General features: G+C 39.0%; 1 protein-coding gene across 4 annotated transcripts in view; it reads right to left on the reverse strand.

Annotated features, from left to right (window-relative positions):
- PHKA1 (phosphorylase kinase regulatory subunit alpha 1) overlaps positions 1 to 22086 on the reverse strand; it is a 159843-nt gene extending 137757 nt beyond the window's left edge. For all 4 annotated transcript variants that reach the window (XM_042974365.1, XM_042974364.1, XM_042974363.1 and 1 more), the window contains exons 1-4: positions 21631 to 22086; positions 20679 to 20837; positions 11797 to 11844; positions 9813 to 9981 (exon numbers count right to left, since the gene is read on the reverse strand). In XM_042974365.1, the coding sequence (XP_042830299.1) occupies positions 9813 to 9981; positions 11797 to 11844; positions 20679 to 20837; positions 21631 to 21708 (454 nt within the window). In that variant the 5' untranslated portion in view covers positions 21709 to 22086. The remainder of the gene's footprint in view (positions 1 to 9812; positions 9982 to 11796; positions 11845 to 20678; positions 20838 to 21630) is intronic.
- Positions 22087 to 22390: the final 304 nt, after the last annotated feature.

The following is a 22390-nucleotide window of genomic DNA, read 5'->3' on the forward strand; positions in this document are numbered from 1 at the left end:
TGCACATCATCTGGATTCATGCATTAACATTTTACTGTACTTTTCTATCATATATGTATCCATCCATCAATCCATCCTTTTTGATACATGTTCAAAGTATGTTTTGGGTACTTCTACAATTTCATTTTTCGCATTTAAATGTTTGATCTATGGACAGATGTTTCAAGTGAGAACTCTGTAGCTTTAGAGCTCAAAAGGACTATATAATTCATATCCTCAGACTCCAAACTCTTCCTGATGCATGGCTCTGTCAAAACTAGCAACCACAGCACTGGACAGCAGCGGCAGCCAGGCCTTTCTTGTAGCAGCAATGACTTCAACCTCTTGGGTAGAAAGGAAAAAAAGAGAAGAGATAGTAATATTGGACATCAGCTTCACAGCCTTATCTTGTCTCCTATGTGTGCCAGAGTGCTTGCGCAGAGATTGGGAGAAAGTAGAGGGTGTGAAACTGGTTTTGTCCATCTCTCAGACTGGTGACACAGCTAACAAATAACTATTTGATAGAACTGCCCCATTTCTATCACCTGTCCCTTTGCTCATGATATTGTTTAAATGGCCTTCTCCACATCCTGAAATCTGAACTGTTCTTTCAAGGCCCAGCTCAAGTTTTATCTCCTCTGTGATGCTGCCATTGATTCTCTCTTCTATGTTTCAAAGAATTTTATTTTCCTGGCGCTTATGAATTTTTTACTTTGCACTATAAATAAATCTGTGCCTAAATTTGAAGGAAGGAGCCATTTATTATTTATATTTATAGTCCCTAAAATGTCTCACATAGTATTGTGCATGGTATTAAATAATATTTAACAGTAGATAATAATTCAATAATTATTTATTGAATGATCTTAAACAATCCTGTTAACCACAGGAGAGGGACCTGTCTTTTGAGGCAAGACCATACATTTCAGGACCTCTGCATCCTGTCCCCTCTGTGGAGCCAAAACACTGCTTGCAGAACAGAGGAGAGGGTACACAGAGATGAAATGAGGTATGGTTGGGTAAGGCCAAAGATGGCAGTGCTATTTAAAACACACTAAAGAAGGGGCACCTGGGTGGCTCAGTTGGTTAAGCATCTGACTTCTGCTCAGGTCATGATCTCACTGCATAGGGTTCTGCACTGACAGCTCAGAGCCTGGAGCCTGCTTTGGATTCTGTGTCTCCTTCTCTCTCTACCCTTCCCCCGTTCACACTCTGTCTCTCTCTCAAAAATAAATAAACATTTAAAACTAAATAAACAAATATATAAAATGTCACTGATAGAAACATTTCAGCAAAAATAGCTACATGATCAAAAATCAACATGTGATTAGCAAATACACTTATAAAAAAATAAATAGAACACACTAAAGGGGAGTCTGGGTAGCTCAGTCGATTAAGCGTCCAACTTCAACTCAGGTCATGATCTCACTGGTCGTGGGTTCGGGCCCCACATCAGGCTCTGTGCAGATGGCTCAGACCCTAGAGCCTGCTTCAGATTCTGTCTCTCCCTCTCTCTCTGCCACTCTCCCACTTGTGCTCTCTCTTTCAAAAATAAACAAACATTAAAAACCCACTAAAACATGCAGGATTCTGGAAATGAGGCCACCTTAGTGGTCTACTCCACTTAGATTGACTTGCACTTACTTAACGATAAGCCTTTCTCCCTCATTTTTAAAAATGTTATTGAGATATAATTCACATACCATGCAATTCACCCATTTCAAGTATATAATTCAATGGTTTTTAGGGTATGCAGTGTTCTGCAACGGTGGCCACAATCAATTTTGGAATATTTCATCACCCCCAAAAGAAACCCTATACCCATTAGAGTCATTCCCCATTTCAAGACTTGTTCCCCCTCTACCTCCACCTAAGCAATTGCTAATCTACTTTATGTCTCCACAGAACTGCCTTACCCAATGTTCATATGCATGCAATCATACAATATGTGGCCTTTCATGTCTGAGTTCTTTCACTTAGCAGAATGTTTTCAAGGTTCATCTGTATTGTAACATGTATCACTGTTTCCTTTCTTTTTGTTGCTAAAACAATATTCCATTCTGTGGATGTATCACATTTACCCAATTATCAGTTGATGGACATTTAGGTTGTTTCCAGTTTTTGTAAAAAAATTTTTAAATGTTTATTTATTTGAGAGAGATAGAGGGAGCAGGGGAGGGGCAGAGAGAGGGAGACACAGAATCCGAAGCAGGCTTGAGGCTTCGAGTTGTCAGCACAAAGCCCAACACCGGGCTCGAACCCACAAACTATGAAATCCTGACCTGAGCTGAAGTTGGACGCTTAACTGACTGAGCCACCCAGGCGCCCCACATGTCTTCATTTCTTTTGGGCATACACCTAGGAGTGAAATTGCTAGATCATATGGTAATTCTGCTTAACTTTTGAGAACTGTCAGATTGTTTTCCAAAGTGGCTGCATCATTTTACATTCTCACTGACAATGTATGAGGGTTCCAATTTCTCTAGTTCCTCAGGAACACTTGTTATTTTCTGTACTTTTGATTATAGCCATCATAGTGGGTGTGACATGCTATCTCATTATTTGGATCTGCAAGTGCCTAGGAACTAATAATGTTCAGCATTGTTTTGTGTACTTATTAGCCATTTAAATATTTTCTTTGGAGTAATGTCAATTCATATTTTTTGCCTAGTTTAAATTAGGTTATCTCTTTATTATTGAGTTGTAGATTTCTTTATATATAATACAAGTCCCTTATCAGATATGTGATTTGTAAATATTCTCTATCATATTGTGGTTTTAAATTTTTTTATTTATTTTTTAGAGCAAGAGAGACAGAGCATGAGCGGGGGAGGGGCAAAGAGAGAGGGAGACACAGAATCCAAAACAGGCTCCAAGTTCTGAGCTGTCAGTACAGAGCCCGACCTGGGGCTTGAACTCACAGACTGTGAGATCATGACCTGACCTGAAGTGGGATGTTTAACCAACTGAGCCACCCAGGTGCCCCATGGGTTGTTTTTTCACTTTCTTGAAGAGATCCTTTGAAGCACAAATGTTACTAATTTGATAACTTCCAATTTATGTTTTCTTTAGTTGCTTATGCTTTTGGTGTCATATCTAACAGGGCTTTGTCTAATCCAAGATCAGGAAGACTTACTCCCATACTTTCCTTAAGTGCTTGTTATGAACCCAGTTGTGTCACCCTGAAACTCCTATGTTGAAGCCTTGAACTCCAGTGTGGCTGTTTTGGGGGTTAAGACTTTTAAGGAAACAATTAGGTTTAAATGAGGTCACAGGGTGGGGTCCTAACAGAATAGGGACTGGCGTCCTTATAAGAGACATCAGGAGTGCACACACACAGAGGAAAGGTCATGTGAAGAAAGAGCAGAGAAGGTGGCTGCATTCAAGCCAAGAGAGTGTTCACTGCCCTGCTGACACCCTGATTTTGCGCTTATAGCATCCAGAACTGTGAGAAAATAAATTTCTGTTGTTTAAGTCAACTATCCTGTGACATTCTGCTATGGCAGCCCTAGCAGACTAATAGTGTTTTATAGTTTTCACTCTTACAGTTAGGTCTATGATTCATTTTGAGTTAAGTTTTATCTAATTTCATTCTTTTGCATATGGATATCCAGTTTTCCCAGCACTATTTGTTGGGAAGACCATTCTTTACCCATTGAATTATCTTGGTACCTTTGTCAAAAATCACCTGACCATAATATGATGGTATATTTTGGACTCAATTGTATTTTGTTACCCTAGAGATCTATCCTTAAGCCAGTACTACACGGTTTTGATTACTGGAGCTTTGTAGTAAGTTTTGAAATTAGAAAGTGCAAAACCTCCAACTTTGCTCTTCTTTCTCAAAATGGTTTCAGCCATTCTGGGTCCCTTGAATTTCCATATGCATTGTAAGATAAGCTTGTCAATTTCTGCAAAGACAGTGGGATTTTTGGTAGGAATTATGTTCAATCTATAGATCAATTTGGGGAATGTTGCCACCTTAATAATAAGTGCCCCAAGTGCCCCTTAGATCACTGTTTCTACACCACCTGCCCTCCCCCCACCTGTTATTTTCCTGCCTCTCTCCAGGAGTAGGGCAGCACCCTCAGGGTTCCATCCCAGCCAAACCCACTGACCTTTAAAACTCCAGTCCTTAAGCCCCCCTGGTTGCAAGAACTCAGGAAATTCAGCCTTTCTTATTTTTCCAGCCGATGGTTTTGGGGAAATGTTCTCCTTGTGCATTCTCATGTGCCCTTCTCTCTCTTTCTTTCTCTCTCTCTCTCTCTCTCTCGCCTTTCTCTGCAACCACAGGTCTTTCCCCTCCACAGTACCCATGATACATTTCTCCCCTAAAGTACGTCTCTATACTTCCTACCTTCTTCAATGTGGCTTCTTCCTTACCTTTAGTTGTAGATTTTTTTTCTATCAGTCTTCAGGTCGATTTTTGGGCTATTTAGAATGATATGATAGTTATCTAGTTGTGTTTGTGGGAAAAGACAAGCCTAGTTTCCTCCTACTCAGCTCCCATTTTCTTTATTCTCTCCGTATAATTATATATCTTTTAAGGAAGCTGAGAGGAAATTATATATTTATATTTTGTAATATTAATCTTGTAATTTACCATTTCTGGTGGTCTTCATTTGTTCCTGTGGATTTGAGTTACCATTTGGTATTATTTCCTTAATATTGCTTTGCTCCCACCCACCTCCTTAATTCTGTTATTATCAAATATATTACACTTTTATATGCTATTGGCTCAACAATACAATTATAGTGTCTTATGCAACTGATTTTTAGATCATTTAAGAAAGAAGAAACATGTAATTTTATTGTATTTTATAATTATTTTACCAGTGGTTGGATTTTCTTGATTTATTTTTATTTTTTCCATTAAAAAATTCAAGTATATTAACATACAGTATTATATTAGTTTCAGGTATACAATACCATGATTCAACAAGCCTATACATTTCTCAGTGCTCGCTCATCAAGTTATGTATGTATGTATGTATGAATTTAGTAGGCTGCATGCCCAGCACAGAGCCCAATGCAGAGCTTGAACTCATGATCCTGAGATTAAGACCTGAGCTAAGATCAAGAGGTAGACACTCAACCAACTGACCCACCCAGGCGCCCCCAATTTTGTACTTATTTTTTTTAAGTAAGTTCTAGTCCCAACATGGGGCTTCAACTCATGACCCTGACATTAAGAGTCACATGCTGTACTTACTGAGCCAGGGAGGTGCTCCAAGTTAAGTGTACTCTTAATCCCCTTTACCTAGTTCGTTCATCCTGCCCCCCCCCCCCGCCGCCACACACACAACCAACCTCCCCTCTGGAAACCACCAGTTTGTTCTCTGTATTTAAGAGTCAGTTTAGGGGTGCTTGGGTGACTCAGTTGGTTGAATGTTTGACTCTTGAGTTTGGTTCAGGTCATGATCTCATGGTTCATTAGATTATGCCCCACATTGGGCTCTACACTGACAGTATAGAGCCTCCTTGAAATTCTCTCTCTCCTCTCTGCTCTTCCCTCTCTTTCTCTAATAAATAAAATAAAATAAAATAAAATTTAAAAAATCTTTTTAAAGAAAATCTGCTTTTTTTTGGTCTCTTGTTTCCTCATTAAATTGTTTCTTAAGTTCCACATATGAGTGAAATTATATGGTATTTGTCTTTCACAACTGGTTTGGTTTTTTGTGTGGATTCCAATTACTGTCTGGGGTCACCTGATTCCAACATGAAGAACTTCTTTTTGTATTTCTTGTAAGGTAGGTCTACCAGCAACAAAATCTCAGTTTTTGTTTATCCAAGAATGTCTTTATTTCACTTCATTTCTGAAAGATAGTTTTGCTGGATATAGGGTTCTTGGTTGACAGTCAGTCCTTTGATTACATCATTCCACTTCCTCTGGGCCTCCATTTTTTTTTTTTTTTTTTTTTTTTTTTTTTTTTTTTTTTTACTGAAGAAAAGTCAGCTCATAACCTTATTTGGGTTCCTTTGTATATGACAAGTCATTTTTCTCAGATTGCTCTCAAGATGTTCTGTTAAAAATTTGGTTTTTTAAAATTTTTACTATGATGTTTCTTGGTGTGGATTTCTGTTTACCCTATCATTGAGCTTCTTTGATTTATACAGATCAATGTTTTTCATTGAATTTGCGATGTAGTCAGCCATTATTTTATGTCTTTGAATATATTTTCTGTCCCTTACTCTCCTTCTAATATACTCATTACACATGAGTTGGTGTTCTAAATTATGTCCTACATTGCTCTTGGGTACTATTCATTTTCTTTATTACTTCTTCTATTCTTCAGATTGCATAATCTCTGTTAATCTATCTTCAAGTATGGTGATTCTTTCTCTTGCCAGCTCAAATATGTTGAGCCTCTCAAGTGAAATTTTCATTTAAGTTACTATACTTTTCAACTCTAAAATTTCCATTTGGTTCATTTTTATCTCCATATTGATATTCTCTATTTGATGAAATACTTTCATCATATTTTTCTTTACCTCTTTAAGCCTGGTGTCCTTTAGATTTTTTGACATTTTTATAGTAACTGCTTTGAAGTCTTTGTCTACTAAATTCAGCATATGCTTCCTCTCAAAGGCAGTTTCTGTTACCTTTTCTTCCCTGTGTTGACTAGGCTTTCCTGTTTCTTTCCATATATCATAATTTTTTTGTGGAAAACTGGATATTGTAGATAATGTGTTATAGAAACTCGATAGATTAATTGATGCCCTCCTGCATGGGGCTTCTTTATGTTTCCTTTTTATTTGTTTAGTGACTTGGCTGGACAATGTCAATGAAATCTATATTTCCAACAAGATGCAGCCTCTGATGCTGTTCCTCAGAGGATGTAGCCTAGGGCATACACACTGTCATCCGAGGAAGACCACAGTTTTCGTTTTAGCCTTCTGTGATCTATTAAGTGTCTGCCTCTGTTGGTTCCATACCCAGCTGTTAACCTCCACCAACTGCTCTATTATACCGTATAATTCCTTGAGGTATAAATTCTTCACAGTCTCAGCCAATTATATTCAAGCCCCATTTCATGATTTTGAGGCCACCCTTTGACATTTGTTTTAACCCTAGGATAACTCTTTCCAGCTGTTTCTCTCTGGTTCTCTGCTAAAACTTCTAGTTAGTCTATAGGCTAGTTTGTTGGTCTTATTGAGCTATCAGCGTCCTCTTCATTTCTTAGAACAAAAATCTCCACTGTTTTTGAGAGTGCCCTTAGACTTGAACTTTCCCACACTCAGTTCCAAATAAAGTCAGTTTTCTTGGGAAGGACTACAGAGCTTTCTGTCCTTGTGGCCTGCCTTTGCCTCCATGCTACTAGCAAGGTGGGCCAGGCCTATTATTCTTGGACTGCTCTGCCTGGGTTTAAGCTTTTGCTCCATAAGTGGGACTGGAATAGGAATGCAGTTTCAGACCTCTTAGTTATTCTTGGCTAGACCAGAACTTCTGTAACACAGAGGTGAGGAGGATGAGAAATGCTGGCAACCTCTCTTGGGGAGATATTGCCTCAACCTGGGAGCTAGGGGAAGAGGAAGGCTTATATTCTTGGCCACATCCAAGCTGAATAGTGTTTCTGTCATGGTCAGCTCGGGGGGAGGGAGGGAGTAGGTTGTGGTCTAAATGCCACACTCTCACTGCTCTTACCAAGACTTAGATTTCCTTGAATAAATGTTTCTCCACTTTGCTGTATGCCCTTAGGACAATTTCCAGTGATAAAAGATTGGGCTTTTTTTTTTCAAATTTATTTTCACAGTTTACAGTTATTTTGCTGGGGAGAAAGGCGTCGGCTTCTGCCTAAGCCTCTCTTTTAACCAAGGTGGAGATTTTCATATACTCAAAAATGTGCAGAGAATTGCTTTCATGAAAGGTGGAAATTTTCCATGAAGAGCTTTCATACGTTATCTATTGATTATCTCTCACATCTATACTTTTCACCCTCAAGGCTATTGCCTTGCATATATTCTGCATCACTTCTTGCCTCAAGTACTTCACTAACCTCCTAACTAGTCCTCCATCTTAATTTTCTCCCCCATTCAATCTATCCTCCTGCTACTGGAGTGAATCATGTGAAACTTTCTTGATTATTTACCTTGAGTGGTTCTGTAATGACTATAGACTAAACTCCCAACTACTTGGCATGGTACACAGGCCCTTAAACAGCTAGCTCCAACTTTCTAGCCTCATCTTTTGGCAATTTTCCAGATCTATCTTACATTCTAATCATAGAAGATAACTAGTCTTACCATGGTGGTTGGCTATCTTTCAAACTTTTGTGTTGGAGCCATGCTATTCCCTTTCCTTCTCTGTCTTGTAAATTTCTACTTACTCCTGTTTGTTCTGCAAAGGCCTGATAAAATAATATCCATCTTTTTCCAAGCACCTATCAAAGTCAGTTTATTGAGTTGAAAATCACATGTTAAATCAGAAATCAACAAATATTTGTTGAATGAGTATGTCTTATAAGCCTCTTTACTATATTTCTCCTTCCTTTCTAGACTCAAATTAAAAAACATAAGAAATGGGGCGCCTGGGTGGCTTAGTAGGTTGAGTGGCTGACTTCAGCTCAGGTAATGATCTCGCAGTCTTTGAGTTCGAGTCCCATGTCAGGTTTTGTGCTGACAGCTCAGAGCCTGGAGCCTGCTTCTGATTCTGTGTCTTCCTCTCTCTCTGCCCCTCCCCTGCTTTCTCTTTGTCTCTCTCTTTCTCAAAAATAATAAACATTAAAAATATTAAAAAAAGAAAACCATAAGAAATATTGAGACAGTTTGCTTTGTAGAAAAATAGAGTTGGTATTAAAAGAATATTAGAAATGAAGTTACAGCTGCCATTCTATTTAAATGAATAATAGCTAAAAGTATATTTATTCAGGGAGGAACCTCCTCTCCAAAAGATGGGAGTATGTGGGTAGCCATGTTATAATTCTAATAAAAGGTAATTCAGCTTCTGGGCTGTGCATTCTAGAGGGGGAAAAGGAAGGCTTCATCACCACATATTTATTTATGCAAGAAAAGTAGAATAAGTATATTCTGGGATAATTCTCACCCTGAATGCCCTTCGTTCTTAGGAGTTCTATACCTAGATAGGAAGATAAAGAAATTGGAATATCAAAATGTGGTATTCTGAGTACATTTACTTACTCAGGAAATCTGGGAAAGGTCCTGTTTAATTTACAAACGGAGTATAATCAGATTCATTGTCCTCACCAAGTTAGGAGAAATAAAAGGGAATTATGTTGGTTCTTACATTTTCCTTTTTCAGGTGAAGTATCTAAAGCTAATAACAAAACCATCTGAAAAGGGTATATTACTCAATAATAAAAATAAATACTGGAATTCTGATTCCTAAGTTAATTCCCTTAATATAATTTAGATGCCTTTAGATAGATGCCTTGTTTATCATATATATATATATATATATATATATATATATACACACACACACACACACACACAGTAGTATAAAGTAGGTGATTCAATTTATTTAATGTAAACTATAGGCTAGTCAGTGAATAGCATGAGAAGAAGCAATAAACTCTAGCTCTTTTTTCCCATCTCACGGTATCTGAGGATAAAAATAAAAATCTACCCCAAATTTCCTGGTTCTCAATTAAGAAAATTCCCCAGACTTGTTTTTCAATGGAAAAGAATACTAACTAGATCTCAAAGAGTTGTTTCTCTGTATAAAATTTGCAAAATTGTATTTTTCCACTGTGTACCTTTGAGCAATGTGAACAGCTATGTTGTTTTCTGGTCAACACCTTTGGAGAAGCCACGTGCGCCAGAGCCAGTGCTCCACCTCAAGCGGCTCCCGGTAATTCTGTCCTGGTACTGACCTGAGGCAGTCATTTGTGCTAAGAAGAGCAGGTACACAGAGGTAGCATCCAATTGCAGGTGTCCCCACTGGTCATCACCCACTACGGTGGCGCAGGTTTTGGTATTGTATTTGGCATGGAGGCTATCCCTGGTACTCTGACTATATTTGAAGGATTCTACTTTATCCACCTGAAGAAAACAAAAACAGTGAAAGAAGGCTATGCAGAAAAGTCGTCCCATATGCCATACTTCTGTCATACTCTCACATTTATCAGTGCATTTGGTTTTCAGGCAACTGTGAATATTTAAAATATGCTGTTACCTCTTTTTCCTGACAGTGACATAACTAGGAAAGTCTGCTGTTGCCATTTTTTTAATTTAAGCAATTAAATTATAAAATAATACCAGTTAAAACCAGCTATTTCCTGCTCATTACCTCTCTTTTACTTTTCAGATGGCTGTTTTGCCACATTGTAGACATAAACTCAGATGCCAGTGGTTGAGTGAAAACAGCCTAATGAGAGATAATTAAATTATAAAAAGATGCATTAGTTCCTAAAACAAGAGGTAGGAATTTTGAAGGAAATTCAGACAAAGGGATATATGTTGAAGGAGTAATGAAAAGAGTGGCAGAGAGATACATGGAGTGACAGAGAAAACATATGAAAGAAAGCTGAAACCAGAAGTGAGAAAGGAAACACTGTGCAAGGGACAACTGAAAGACTTAGCTCCTGAAACTCAGATTTGATTATATGGGCTTCTGATATATGACAGTAACTATTATACTTTTAAATATGGTTCATGAAGTTAGTGAATTTAAACCTATTTGGTAAGGTAGAACATACAAATACCTAAAATACAAAAAAAAGTAGCAAAGAAGGGGAAAAGAGAAATGATGACTATGAGACCCCAGGAGAGAAAGCACGAATAAAGAAGTTCAGAAGTGTGGAATTGATTTCCTTTTATTTCTACTTTAGACTTGTGTGCCTGTGGATAGTCACTTTATTAATCTGGGCTTTGCTTGCTTCTTCTAATAAAATGTAATCTTGGACTCAAGAAAATCAGTTTAAATTCAATGTGTGCAAGGTGTGTAAAGATCTCCTAGGATAAATGTAAAACACTTTTTTTTTTGGTAAAATACTTTCGAATGAAAAAAAATCATAAATGCAAAAGATAAACCACAGACTGCTAAAAAATATTTGCAGCATATGTGACAAAACATTAATATCCATGATATACAGGAACTCAAGTAGTCAAGAAAGAGACTGCCCAAAAGAAAAATAGGCAAAGGATCTAACAGGTAATTAAAAGAGGAAATGAAAATTTTCAATTTACACCAGAAAGACGCTCAACTTCATTCAAGGTCAAGAAAATGCAAATTAATGCAAGGAGATATAAATCCTAGACACTTATCTCCAATCCTAAAATCTACAACACTGACAAAAGGTTTTTCCTCTAAATTTTGTACCAAAATGCATTTAGTGGCAAAACCTGACTCAGATTGACATGGGGCTATTTGTAGTTTTAATTTGTTCCACTCAGTGTGGAAATGCATGCTCCCCTACAGAGAGATTACTGTTTTTGATAATCCAGTGCTGTTCTGGACCTGCTGAGAGCATAACATAATATATAGCACATGCACTGGACTTAAAAATCTGAAAAAATTTGAATTCTAAAATTTATCTGGTCCCAAGGGTTTCAAATGAGGGCTTAGAGCCTGTGTCCTCTTTACTCGATGTCCGGAATTGCATGTACAGTAGTGATGAAGTATATTAAAGAGCCATTTGTAGAGGGGGCGAAAAAAGACTGAAAGGAAACATGCTAGTGGTAACTGGGTGGTGAGATCATGGGTGACAGTTCCTTCCTTGATTCTACAAATTTTCTAAACTTAAGTGTCCGCTGTTGGTGAAGTTGAAAAAACATAAGCTGTAAACATTCCCTAAAGGGTAGAGACACTATTACAATGAGCTTTTATTCGAGAGGGAGCTGGTACCAATGCCATACCTGTCGGATCATGCAGTGGAGCAGTCCCCTCATCAGCTTCACTACACTCTGCAGAAATAAATGGAAACAAGACTGTTATAAACATCCCTAGATGCAGGAACACTTACTCAGCAACTGCAGTTGGTACATGACCTTTTGCGAATGAGTAACCCTATCCTGGGCTCCTATTTACATGGCATTTACTTTATAGGTACACAGAAGAGCTAAATTGCAGCTAAAAGTGGAATCAAAAGCTACAGTTGCTGCCTCCCTCAAGTCAAAAAAAGAATCCAAGCTCCAACAGGCTTATGTAAAACCAAGCCAACCATCCTATTAGAGGACATTCCACCCCGAGAAAAGAGGCAAGTCAGCTCTGAACTCCTAAAGCTATAAGGGTATTCTAGAATAGTTCCTAGGGCCTGGAAAAGCCAATGGTGTCACTTTTTATTTTTTCTAAAGTAGCCCAGACTTACCTTCAGGAGTTCACAGAAATATTTATCTGTACATTTTCCCTAAAGAATAAATGAACTTCAACTCAGAATAAGTATAAAGGGGAACTGTTAGTGCAACTCAACCTCTTTTCCATAGGGAAAAAAAAGCCACAGTATTCTTAGGTCTCAAGTCATCACTCTTTCTCTTACTGGGGCTTGGAAAGTTTCTTTTTTTAATGTTTATTTATTTATTTTGGGAGAGAGATAGTGAGCAGGGGAGGGACAGAGAGAGAGAGAGGGAGACAGAATTGCAAGCAGGCTCCATGCTGTTAGCATGGAGCCCAATGTGGGGCTTGAACCCACAAACTGTGAGATCACAACCTGAGCTGACATCAAGGGTCAGATGCTTAACTGACTGAGCCACCCAGGTGCCCCTGGGCTTGGCAGTTTCTAAATTAGTTAGCTTTCCAATCATAACATTCCAAAATTCTGGTCACCAACTATATACTGTACTGGTTGGTATAACATAATATAGTAATAATAATTGTATTACATTACAATATAGTAGAGTAATACTATACCATACTAGTTATACTACATGACACTAGAAGAGCCCATCAACAGTGGCACGGGTAGGCAATGTTTTGGAAAACATAGCATCAAACGGCTTCTCCATTTCTTTTCCCATTTTTATTTTTTTAATTTAAATTCAAGTTAGTTAACATACCTAACCAAAGAGGTAAAAGATCTGTACAATGAAAACTATAGAAAGCTTATGAAAGACAATGAAGATGACACACAAAAAATGGAAAAACATTCCATGCTCATGGATTGGAAGAACAAATGTTGTTAAAATGTCTATATCCACTCAAAGTCAAAGCCATCTATAGATTTAATACAATCCCTGTCAAAATACCACCAGCATTCTTCACAGAGCTAGAACAAACAATCCTAAAATGCGTATGGAACCAGAAATATCCTGAATAGCCAAAGTCATGTTGAAAAAGAAAACCAAAGCTACAGGCATCAAAATTCCGGACTTCAAGCTGTATTACAAAGCTGTAATCATCAAGGCAGTATGGTACTGGCACAAAAACAGACACACAGATCAATGGAATAGATTAGAGAACCCAGAAATGGACCCACAAATATATAGCTTCTCCATTTATTTAAGCTTTCTGTTTCACGGTCCAAAAGAAATACAACCAGGTTACTCCAGGATATGCTAGCTCAGAGGTGGCTTCAGGACACCTCTGAAAATTAATCTACTTAGGAGCCACATCACTCTGTTATTCCTTCAAAACACTGAAGTGGGACTATGAGCAATAGGCATGATAAGGATTTAGTACATGTTAAGTCGGTTATGCTCCAACTCTTTATGCAGGCTTTTATTGAGAAAGAGTAAAAAGTGTATCCTTGGGAGAGCTCCCTTTGTTAACTAATTGCTGTCTATAAATGGTGCCCTCCTCTTACACATCAAGGGAAGAAATCATATACATACATACATATACATGCGTATATACATATATATGTGTATACACACACACATATATACACACACATGCACAGATATATATATATATATATATATATATATATATATATATATATATATATAAAATGAAACTGACTGCAACCCCTATAAGAAAATCTCTATCATTACTTTGACCCTAATGAAAGAGACCATCCTTTTAATATACCCTGTTACAGAAAGCATCTGAACTATCTTCTACATGTCACCACATCCTCACAGGTTTCTATCACATTCTTTCAACTTTCTTGGCCATCAACAAGCCTTGCTACTGCTGTCTACATTTTCTTTAACTTAAACAGCAAACCTGGGAATCATGGACCCAGTGGAGAATTCCTGATTCCACTTTTGGCCTCCTGAAATGGCCATTGTCTGCCATTTCTGTCCTCAAATTCCAACTTCCAAGCCAGGATACAATTAATAGAAAGTATGGGCAGGTAGGAATGAGGGGAGGTATTTGTACTTTTGTATTCCTCCAAACTGGCCATTTTCTGTTTCATTGCTGTAGTTAGCATTAATTAGACATGTTTATTCATACACTAGAGCTTCTAACCACATCAAATGACACCCTCTTCTTACCTACTCTTTTTGAGGACATGGATCTACATACAGTAAAGCCTTGGATTCTGAGTAACTTGTTCTGCGAGCGTTCCGCAAAGAGGAACAAACATTCCTAACAAATTTTATCTTGATAAACAAGTGATGTCTTGCAATATGAGTAGTACATGATGCCCAATGTCACATGATCACAACTGAGCCAATGGTTCTTCTCTTTCTCCCTCTCTCTCTCGCTCGCTCTGGGATTGTAGATGATCATCAATGCAATGTCACATTTCTGTGAAATCCTCAAAAGGAGACAAATGCGGGGCGCCTGGGTGGCTCAGTCGGTTGAGTGGCCGACTTCGGCTCAGGTCATGATATCGAGGTCCGTGAGTTCGAGCCCCGCATCGGGCTCTGTGCTGACAGCTCAGAGCCTGGAGCCTGTTTCAGATTCTGTGTCTCCCTCTCTCTGACCCTCCTCTGTTCATGCTCTGTCTCTCCCTGTCTCAAAAATAAATAAAACGTTAAAAAAAAAATTAAAAAAAAAAAAGGAGACAAAAGCAAGTGTCATTGGATAGGTTACTTGTTGGAAGTTGCACAAAAAGAAAAAGATTCCATTGAGCCAATAGATAGCAGTGATTCTGTTAGTGATAGTGGAAGTCGTCCTACATAATAACCCTCCTCTCTCGTCTCCCTCACACCAGCCATAAAGGTTTTCAAAGATAAGTGCAGGTTAATTTGTTTCTTTTTCTTTTAGTTTATTTATTTATTTATTTATTTATTTATTTATGAGAGAGCGAGAGTGAGCACACACGTGCAAGTTGGGGAGGGGCAGAGAGAGAGAGAGAGAGAGCGGGAGAGAGAAAGAATCCCAAGCAGGCTTTGCAAGGTCAGTGTGGAACCTGATGCGGGGCTAAATTCACAAACAACGAGATTGTGACCTGAGTCGAAATCGGACGCTTAACTGACTGAGCCACCCAGGCGCCCCTCATTTATTTATTTTTCTTTATATTTTGCATTTTCTTTATTATTTTGTATTATATTACAGTATTGTAATCTTTTTTATGTAAATATTTTTGGGTTGTGGAATGAATCATCTGAGTTTTCATTATTTCTTATGGGGAAAATTTGCTTTGATACACAAGTGCTTTGGATTAAAAGCATGTTTCTGGAACAAATTATACTTGCAAACCAAGGTTTTACTGTATTTGTAAACTGACTATATAAGGACATATAACTATGTACAACCACTTCTACTTTAAGTATTAATCTCTTTCTCTTCAGGTATATGTACAATCAGATGTTTGTTGGGCATGTAAAATATGTAAAACACTTTATCAGGCTTTGTGGAACATAAAGATAAGGGATACAGAGCACATACGTTAAAAAAAAAACCTAAACTACATAGTCTACCTAACAACTCCTAGTTATCCCTTAAAATCTAAATTTTCTGTGAATCCTTCCTTGCTTTGTTCAAGGTAAAGACAAGACATTCCCACCTCTGTCCCACAGAACTTTGTACTGTATCTCCTATATAGTACCTACAGTATCTGTCCTAGTGTATTATTTATTTGTTTATATATCTGTATCCCTCATTAGACTATAAACTCTTTAAGAAAATGGGACAGAGACCAGGTTTAGAAATAAACCTTTAAGTCAGTGGATTGAGTAGGCTTTATTTTTAAAAATATATATTCCATGTTTGCAAGTAATTCCCAAATGGCTCATCAAAAAAATTGTGGGTGTGTGTATGTGTGTGCATGCACGCATGCATTTTGAGAAAGGGAGGATGTAAATAAGACAAAATGTTAACAATATAGTGAATCTAGATAAAGAGTATATGCAAATATGCTCATTTTACTATTTCTTATAACTTTTCTATAAATTAAAAAATTTTTAAATAAGAAGTTGAGAGCTAAATATAAACATTTTGTCCCATTTTGTTTTTTTATATCTAGTACAGGGCCTGGCACATGACAATTACACAAAGTCTGCTAAATGAAAAAGTGAACATGTTTAGTACAGACCATAAGTGATCTAGAAGTTCCAAGAAAGTCGCCCTGAGAAAGAAGTGATCACTGTACAACTGAGTGGTCTTATGAGGACAGAAACCATAGAAAAAGTGAGACTGGTGCTGGGCTTGAATGGACAGTATTAGTTCAGATTGGAAGAGAACGGGTATTGTGAGTGGAAGAAACAATTTGTTTTTGTTTTGTTTTGTTTTGTTTTTGGAAGAAACAATTTGTAAAAAGATTTGGAGGTGAGACTGTCCATGGCTTCCATGGAGGAAAAATTCAAAGACTTAATCTGAAGTCATAAGATCCAGGTTGTATTCACAGCACCACCAAATTCCAGCTTCATCTCCAAGCTTCAATCCCTTCACATAAATTGAGGAAGATAATACCTAATTCACAGGGTGTTGTGAGAATAAAATACTAATAATTATGGGGAAGTACACAGTACAATAAAAAGTATTTACACAAATGTCAGGTATTTTTATTAAGGGATTGTTTTTAGAGGAATAAGGAAGATACCAATCTGGTTAGAACTGGGAGTAGGTAATACAGGGCCCCCAAATCTTACAATTTTGAAAAAGCAGGCTAGGACCAAGCCCTAGAGTCTTGGCTATTAATCAAAAACATATGGATTTTACTTGTCAGGAAATGAGCCACAGAAACATTGCTGAGAATGCAAATGATATAATTAAAATGTGTTTTTCACAACAGTGTTGTGATCAAGGTTTAGACTATGGTTGAGGCAGAAGGGAACAGAAAGGAAGAGATGGATTAAAAAAAATTACATGAATCAACAGACTTTGATCTGCATGTATCAAAAGGTAAAAGGGCAAGTCAGAAATCACCCTAATGGCACCACGTTTCAAATGCTGTTTTATAGAACACTAGTCCAAGAAATTCTGAAAAGGGTGTAAACCTCACCCTCATCTTACATTTGAAACGCACATAAGTACATCAAAGGCTCAGAGAAATAATGGAGTAAAGAAACCCACTGTTTAACATACCCCCAAGGTTAGTTGACCTAATGTTCCATGCAATACACTCTGGGAAATTCTGTAAATAATGTTGCTTAGGTGACTGGTAGAATGAGGACACCAATAAGAGAACAAGGATGTCTGCTGAGTTGCTATTGTTAGCTTATCTCTTTTTTTAAAGTATTTGTTTATTTGAGAGAGAGAGAGAGTGGGCAAGCAGGGGGAGAGGCAGAGAGAGAGGAGAGAGAATCCCAAGTAGGTTCTGCACTGTCGTGCCCCGATGTGGGGCTCGATCATACGGAACAGTGAGATCAAGACCTGAGCTGAAACCAAGAGTCGGGATGCTTAACTGACTGAGCCACCCAGGTGACCCAGTGATCTCTTTTGTTTGTTTTTAGTAGGGAACATGGGGTTTCAGACATCCTGATTTTGAGAAGACATAGGATATGCAGGTACAACTGAACAGAAGACAATGAAAATCAGGGTTTGAAACTGAAGTGAGACCAGAACTAAAGATGAAGTTTTGGAAGTGATTCATATAAAGGTAATAGTTAAACTCATGAGAAAAGGTAAGAGACTACACAAAGAGAACAAAACTGAGGAAGAAGCAGAACTGGAGGCATCCAAAGAGCTACCTCTATTTGTGTGCCTATTTATTTTTATGGGTGTGCATCTTTATCTGTGTGACTAAGAGAAAAGGGCATTTGTAAAAACATATATGTGCATAATTATATTCTCACTCTAAGACAGAATAGTCACCTAAACCCTTGTCTCCTAATTCTCTTTAGTTCTTTGACATTATTTCGCAGAGAGAAACCAGTGTGAGAGTTGGAAGGAAGAGTAAAAATGATTAACAATTGGTTTAGGAAAATCCACACAGTAATGGAAAGTTGACCGTAGGTGGGAATTTCATCTGTCGATTTACTGGATTTAATCTATACTCATTTACTGGCCATAAGTCAATGGTTATTATCCCTAGTTTCACTTTAGAATCAGTAGGTTTTTTTTAAAACTGAGGGCTACTGGAGGGGAGGTTGGTGGGGGGATGGGCTAAATGGGTGACAGGCATCAAGGAGGGCACTTTTCGGGATGAGCACTGGGTGTCATATGTCATCACTGGGTTCTACTCCTGAAACCAAGACTACTCTGTATGTTAACTAACTTGAATTTAAATAAATAAATAAAAAGAATCTAAAAAAAAATAATGTCCCAGGGCTCCACTTCCAGAGATTTATATAAATTGTTCTAGGCTGGGGTTCAGTAAAGGTATTTCTTAAAAGCTTCCCAAAAGATTCCAATGTATGGCCAGAATAGGTTAGGGACAAATGTAGCTCACCACCTGTTATGTAAATAAAGCTTATCTCTGGCTGCTTTTGTGCAGCAACTGAAGTGCTGAGTATTTGGGCAGAGATCACACGTGATCCACAATGCCAAAGATATTTCCTATCTGGACATTTACAGAGATGATTTTCTGATCCCTGGTCTGAATTAACTGAGTTAGGTTTGAGAAAAGTTAATGAGACCTAATGATAAAATATGTTTTAATTCATAATGGAAGTTCATAGAAATTTTAGGATTCCCAGAGAAATGTTTATTTTTTGAAGGTGCTTTCTATTGTTATAATGTTTTTGAGATATTTCAAAGTTATTACTGAGGTAGTATGGAAAATATCTTTGGGTTCTGCTAAAAATTATTTAATGAAACATTAAAATTTAAAAGTAAAAAACTCAATGTTTCCTTAAATTCCCCCCCCTCCTCTGTTAAATTCTTTCTTCCTGGACCACAGAAGGAAAAATTTTAACTTTGCATAATGATTAGTCAACAAAGAGACAACAGATTTCTTCCAATAGTATTGAAAAACATTGGTCAAATTGTACTAGGTATGGAATCTTGGATATTGTTCCACTAATATTAATCTCTAGCAAAACAAATAAAATACTGAGCTCAAAATAGCCAAACATTACAGTAGGAAGCAGAATTTCAGAGGTGGAGGGAGGAATAGGATTACAGGATTTTTAAAAAAACTCCTCTATATTTTCCAAATTCTTACAATGGTTATGTATGACTTTTATAAGCCATAAAAATATTGATCTGTACTTCTTAAGTTAGAGCAAAAACTCCAAAAATTTTTTTTGATGGACCTAGGTACATCCCAATAAATGGCTTGAAGGAATGGCAAATGCCTGCTGTTGCAGATGACAACATGGTGAAACTTCCCTATTGCCAAGGACTGCAACCCCGCAACATGTTGATGCCCTTAAAAAATAACCAAGTCTTGGGTGCCTGGGTGGCTCACTTGGTTGAGCGTCTGACTTCACTCGGGTCATGATCTCACGGTTCCTGAGTTCAAGTCCCACATGGGGCTTGCTGCTGTTGTCAGTGCAAAGCCCTCTTCGGATCCTCTGTCCCGCTCTCTCTGCCCCTCTCCCACTTGTGCTCTCTCTCAAAAAAATAAAATAAAATAACCAAGGCTCAATATTCTGATTTACAGATAAAGACTAGAATTCAGATTACCTAAGTCTGAGAGATACCGCTTGAGCAGATGGCTGGTGTAGAATCTTCTCCACTAATGGAAAATAATTCACACATACCTTACAACTGACGGTGGAATTTCATAATATTAAGAGACCCATGTAGCTCAGAATATCATTTTCTTGGTCATTCAAGAGAACAGAGCACTCTCTGTCTATAAAGGATGCTACTTTACTGATGGGAAGGCCTTAAAATTTGGCTTAAACGCATCTGCTGATTCTGACCTTATTTTGCTTGGGGAGGGGGACAGGCTCTGAAACAGTGGTCATAGGTATAAATTCAACAAATAAAGTCTTTACTTGTGTCTAGTTGTGAAAGACTCCTAATTTGTGTCAGTTACCCTCATACGAATACCACCTATCAATGAACGCTGGGTGCTATATGTAAGTGATGAATCGCTGAATTCTATTCCTGAAACCAACATTGCACTGTATGTTAACTAACCATAATTTAAATAAACATTTGCAAAAGAAACAACAAATACCACCTATAATTTTCAAAAATGAAGTAAAATGATAGATACCTGCCTCCAACATCCTTCTCAATGAGAATAAATATGCTGGAGACTGCAAAATACCTTTACTTAGACAATTATAAATTTCAGCAAAGATCCCACGATAGGCTTTTCCACTATAACAGAACAGACTGCCCTCTCCCCCTGAATCAGCAAGTTTCAAGTTCCACTACACCAAAAAAAAAAATCAGTACAATACAGGAAAGCATTCTGGAATGTAATTTCAAGAAGGTGAAGAGAGAGCGAGAAAGGCAAAATATAGTTCTTTTATCTCCTTTGAGCGACATTTCTTTAAAACCCTGCTTCCCATTCAACCTCCCAGCCCACACACAGCTCCAGATCTCTTTGTATATTTATTCTGAGTACCTGCTCCAGTTCATAGGCCTTTGCCTTATCCTCATCCCGGTCTGCATTCTTCCGATAGGCCAGGCCCAAACCCCACACAGCCAAGATACTGTACACATTATCTCGGACCCAGGCATCTTTCTGATCATAGCTGGCTGGAAGCAAGCCAGTCACTGGATTCTGTAAGACCAAGAAAAACAGGACAGGCAGGTAAACATAAGGTGTTAATATGAGGAGACCAAGTCTATCAAATGGGTTACTGAGGGACTTTGGTTTTTCTTCTACTTCACCACTGTTTAGTTTTATAACCTCCTCTTCTTCTGACCAAGTGCAAGCAAATGCTATCTTGAACAAGGGGGAAACGCTGGCTGAAAACTTCCAAGTCTGAAATGTGAGTATTGTTAAAACAGAGGTAGTGTTTTAACTTTCCAGTTAGAAGGAATAACTATTAACAAAAACCCAGCATTATAGGACTAGAAAAAATATATAATTAATAGTGTATACAAGGTACCACAAATCTTCAACAGTTTAGTCTTAAGATGACTAAATGTTCTCCTACTTCTTTTCTTTGGCTGGAGGGCAAGAAGATGACCCCCAGACCTGGGGGAGGGGACGGGGAGTGTCAATAAACAAGCTTCAACACATTTTTCAGCTGTGCCCCTGGAACCCCGCTGTGGCTTCAGGGACGGGGTGGTGTGTGGGGGGGGGGGACGCTTTGAAGCCAAGGCTCAGGGCTCAAGGCTAACGGTACTTGACCCTAGTTCTGTTCTTGGCCCAACACCTATCTTTTCTTCAGGGTCCTCTACGCCTTCCCCAGCTAAGGGGCGGGAAGACCTGCTAAACACACACACACACACACACACACACACACACACACACACACACACACACCAGGGGTGGGTGTCACTCAGCAGTCTCTGTCTAGGCCATCACACTGCACATCCTCGATGATTACAGGCACCCCTTCACTTACCTGATGGCACAGGATGGTCTGATGCACCAGCCGAGCGTAGCCATCCAGTCGGACCCCGGAGTTACTTCGGCTCCTCATCGCGCCACGTTTCCAATCCCCTCAAGAGAAACAGCCTGCGTGCTACAGGGGCCCTGGGTCCTCCAAGTTAGGAGGCTCCCCAATGCAGCTCCACCCTCGCGGGGGGGATAGAGCCCGAGTGCCAGGCCCCGGCAGAGCCCTCCCACAGCTCAGGCCTGGAGCCGGCCGTCCATGAGCCTGCGGCGGCCTCTAGAACTCCAGCCCACGCCAGCAAGTGCCCAAGACGCTCACGGTCTAGGGCCCCGCCGCAGCTCCCTGCCACCCTTACTCCCGTCGAGCCTCCCCGCGAGGTTCCTGCATCCCCCACTCAATCCCCGGAGGCGGCCGTGGCCCAGAGCCTCCCGCGTGGCCTGCGGCAGCAGGTCACTAGGTGCTGCGCCGCTTCCACCTTGCGGGAGACGCGAGCTGGAGGCGTGGCGGGCGCAGCGGGTCCTGGCAGCTGCGCGCTAAGTCCAAGGGGTTCGCCTCGTCCGCCCCGCCCACGCGGGGGCCCCAGCACCCCCGCCCACTCCGCGGTCGAGAATGTGTCACCGTAGGCAATATGCTTTCAGAGGTTTATTTTCGAAACATTTCTAATGACGATTTAAGTTTTCCACACTTGCTGTGCATGCAGGATATTGAGGAGGCCTGGTTTCTTCTGCCGGCCTGGTTTTGGGAACCAATGGTAACTTCAGACCTAAGA

Source organism: Panthera tigris, chromosome X (assembly GCF_018350195.1).
Source record: "Panthera tigris isolate Pti1 chromosome X, P.tigris_Pti1_mat1.1, whole genome shotgun sequence".
Classification (NCBI taxonomy): Eukaryota; Metazoa; Chordata; class Mammalia; order Carnivora; family Felidae; genus Panthera; species Panthera tigris.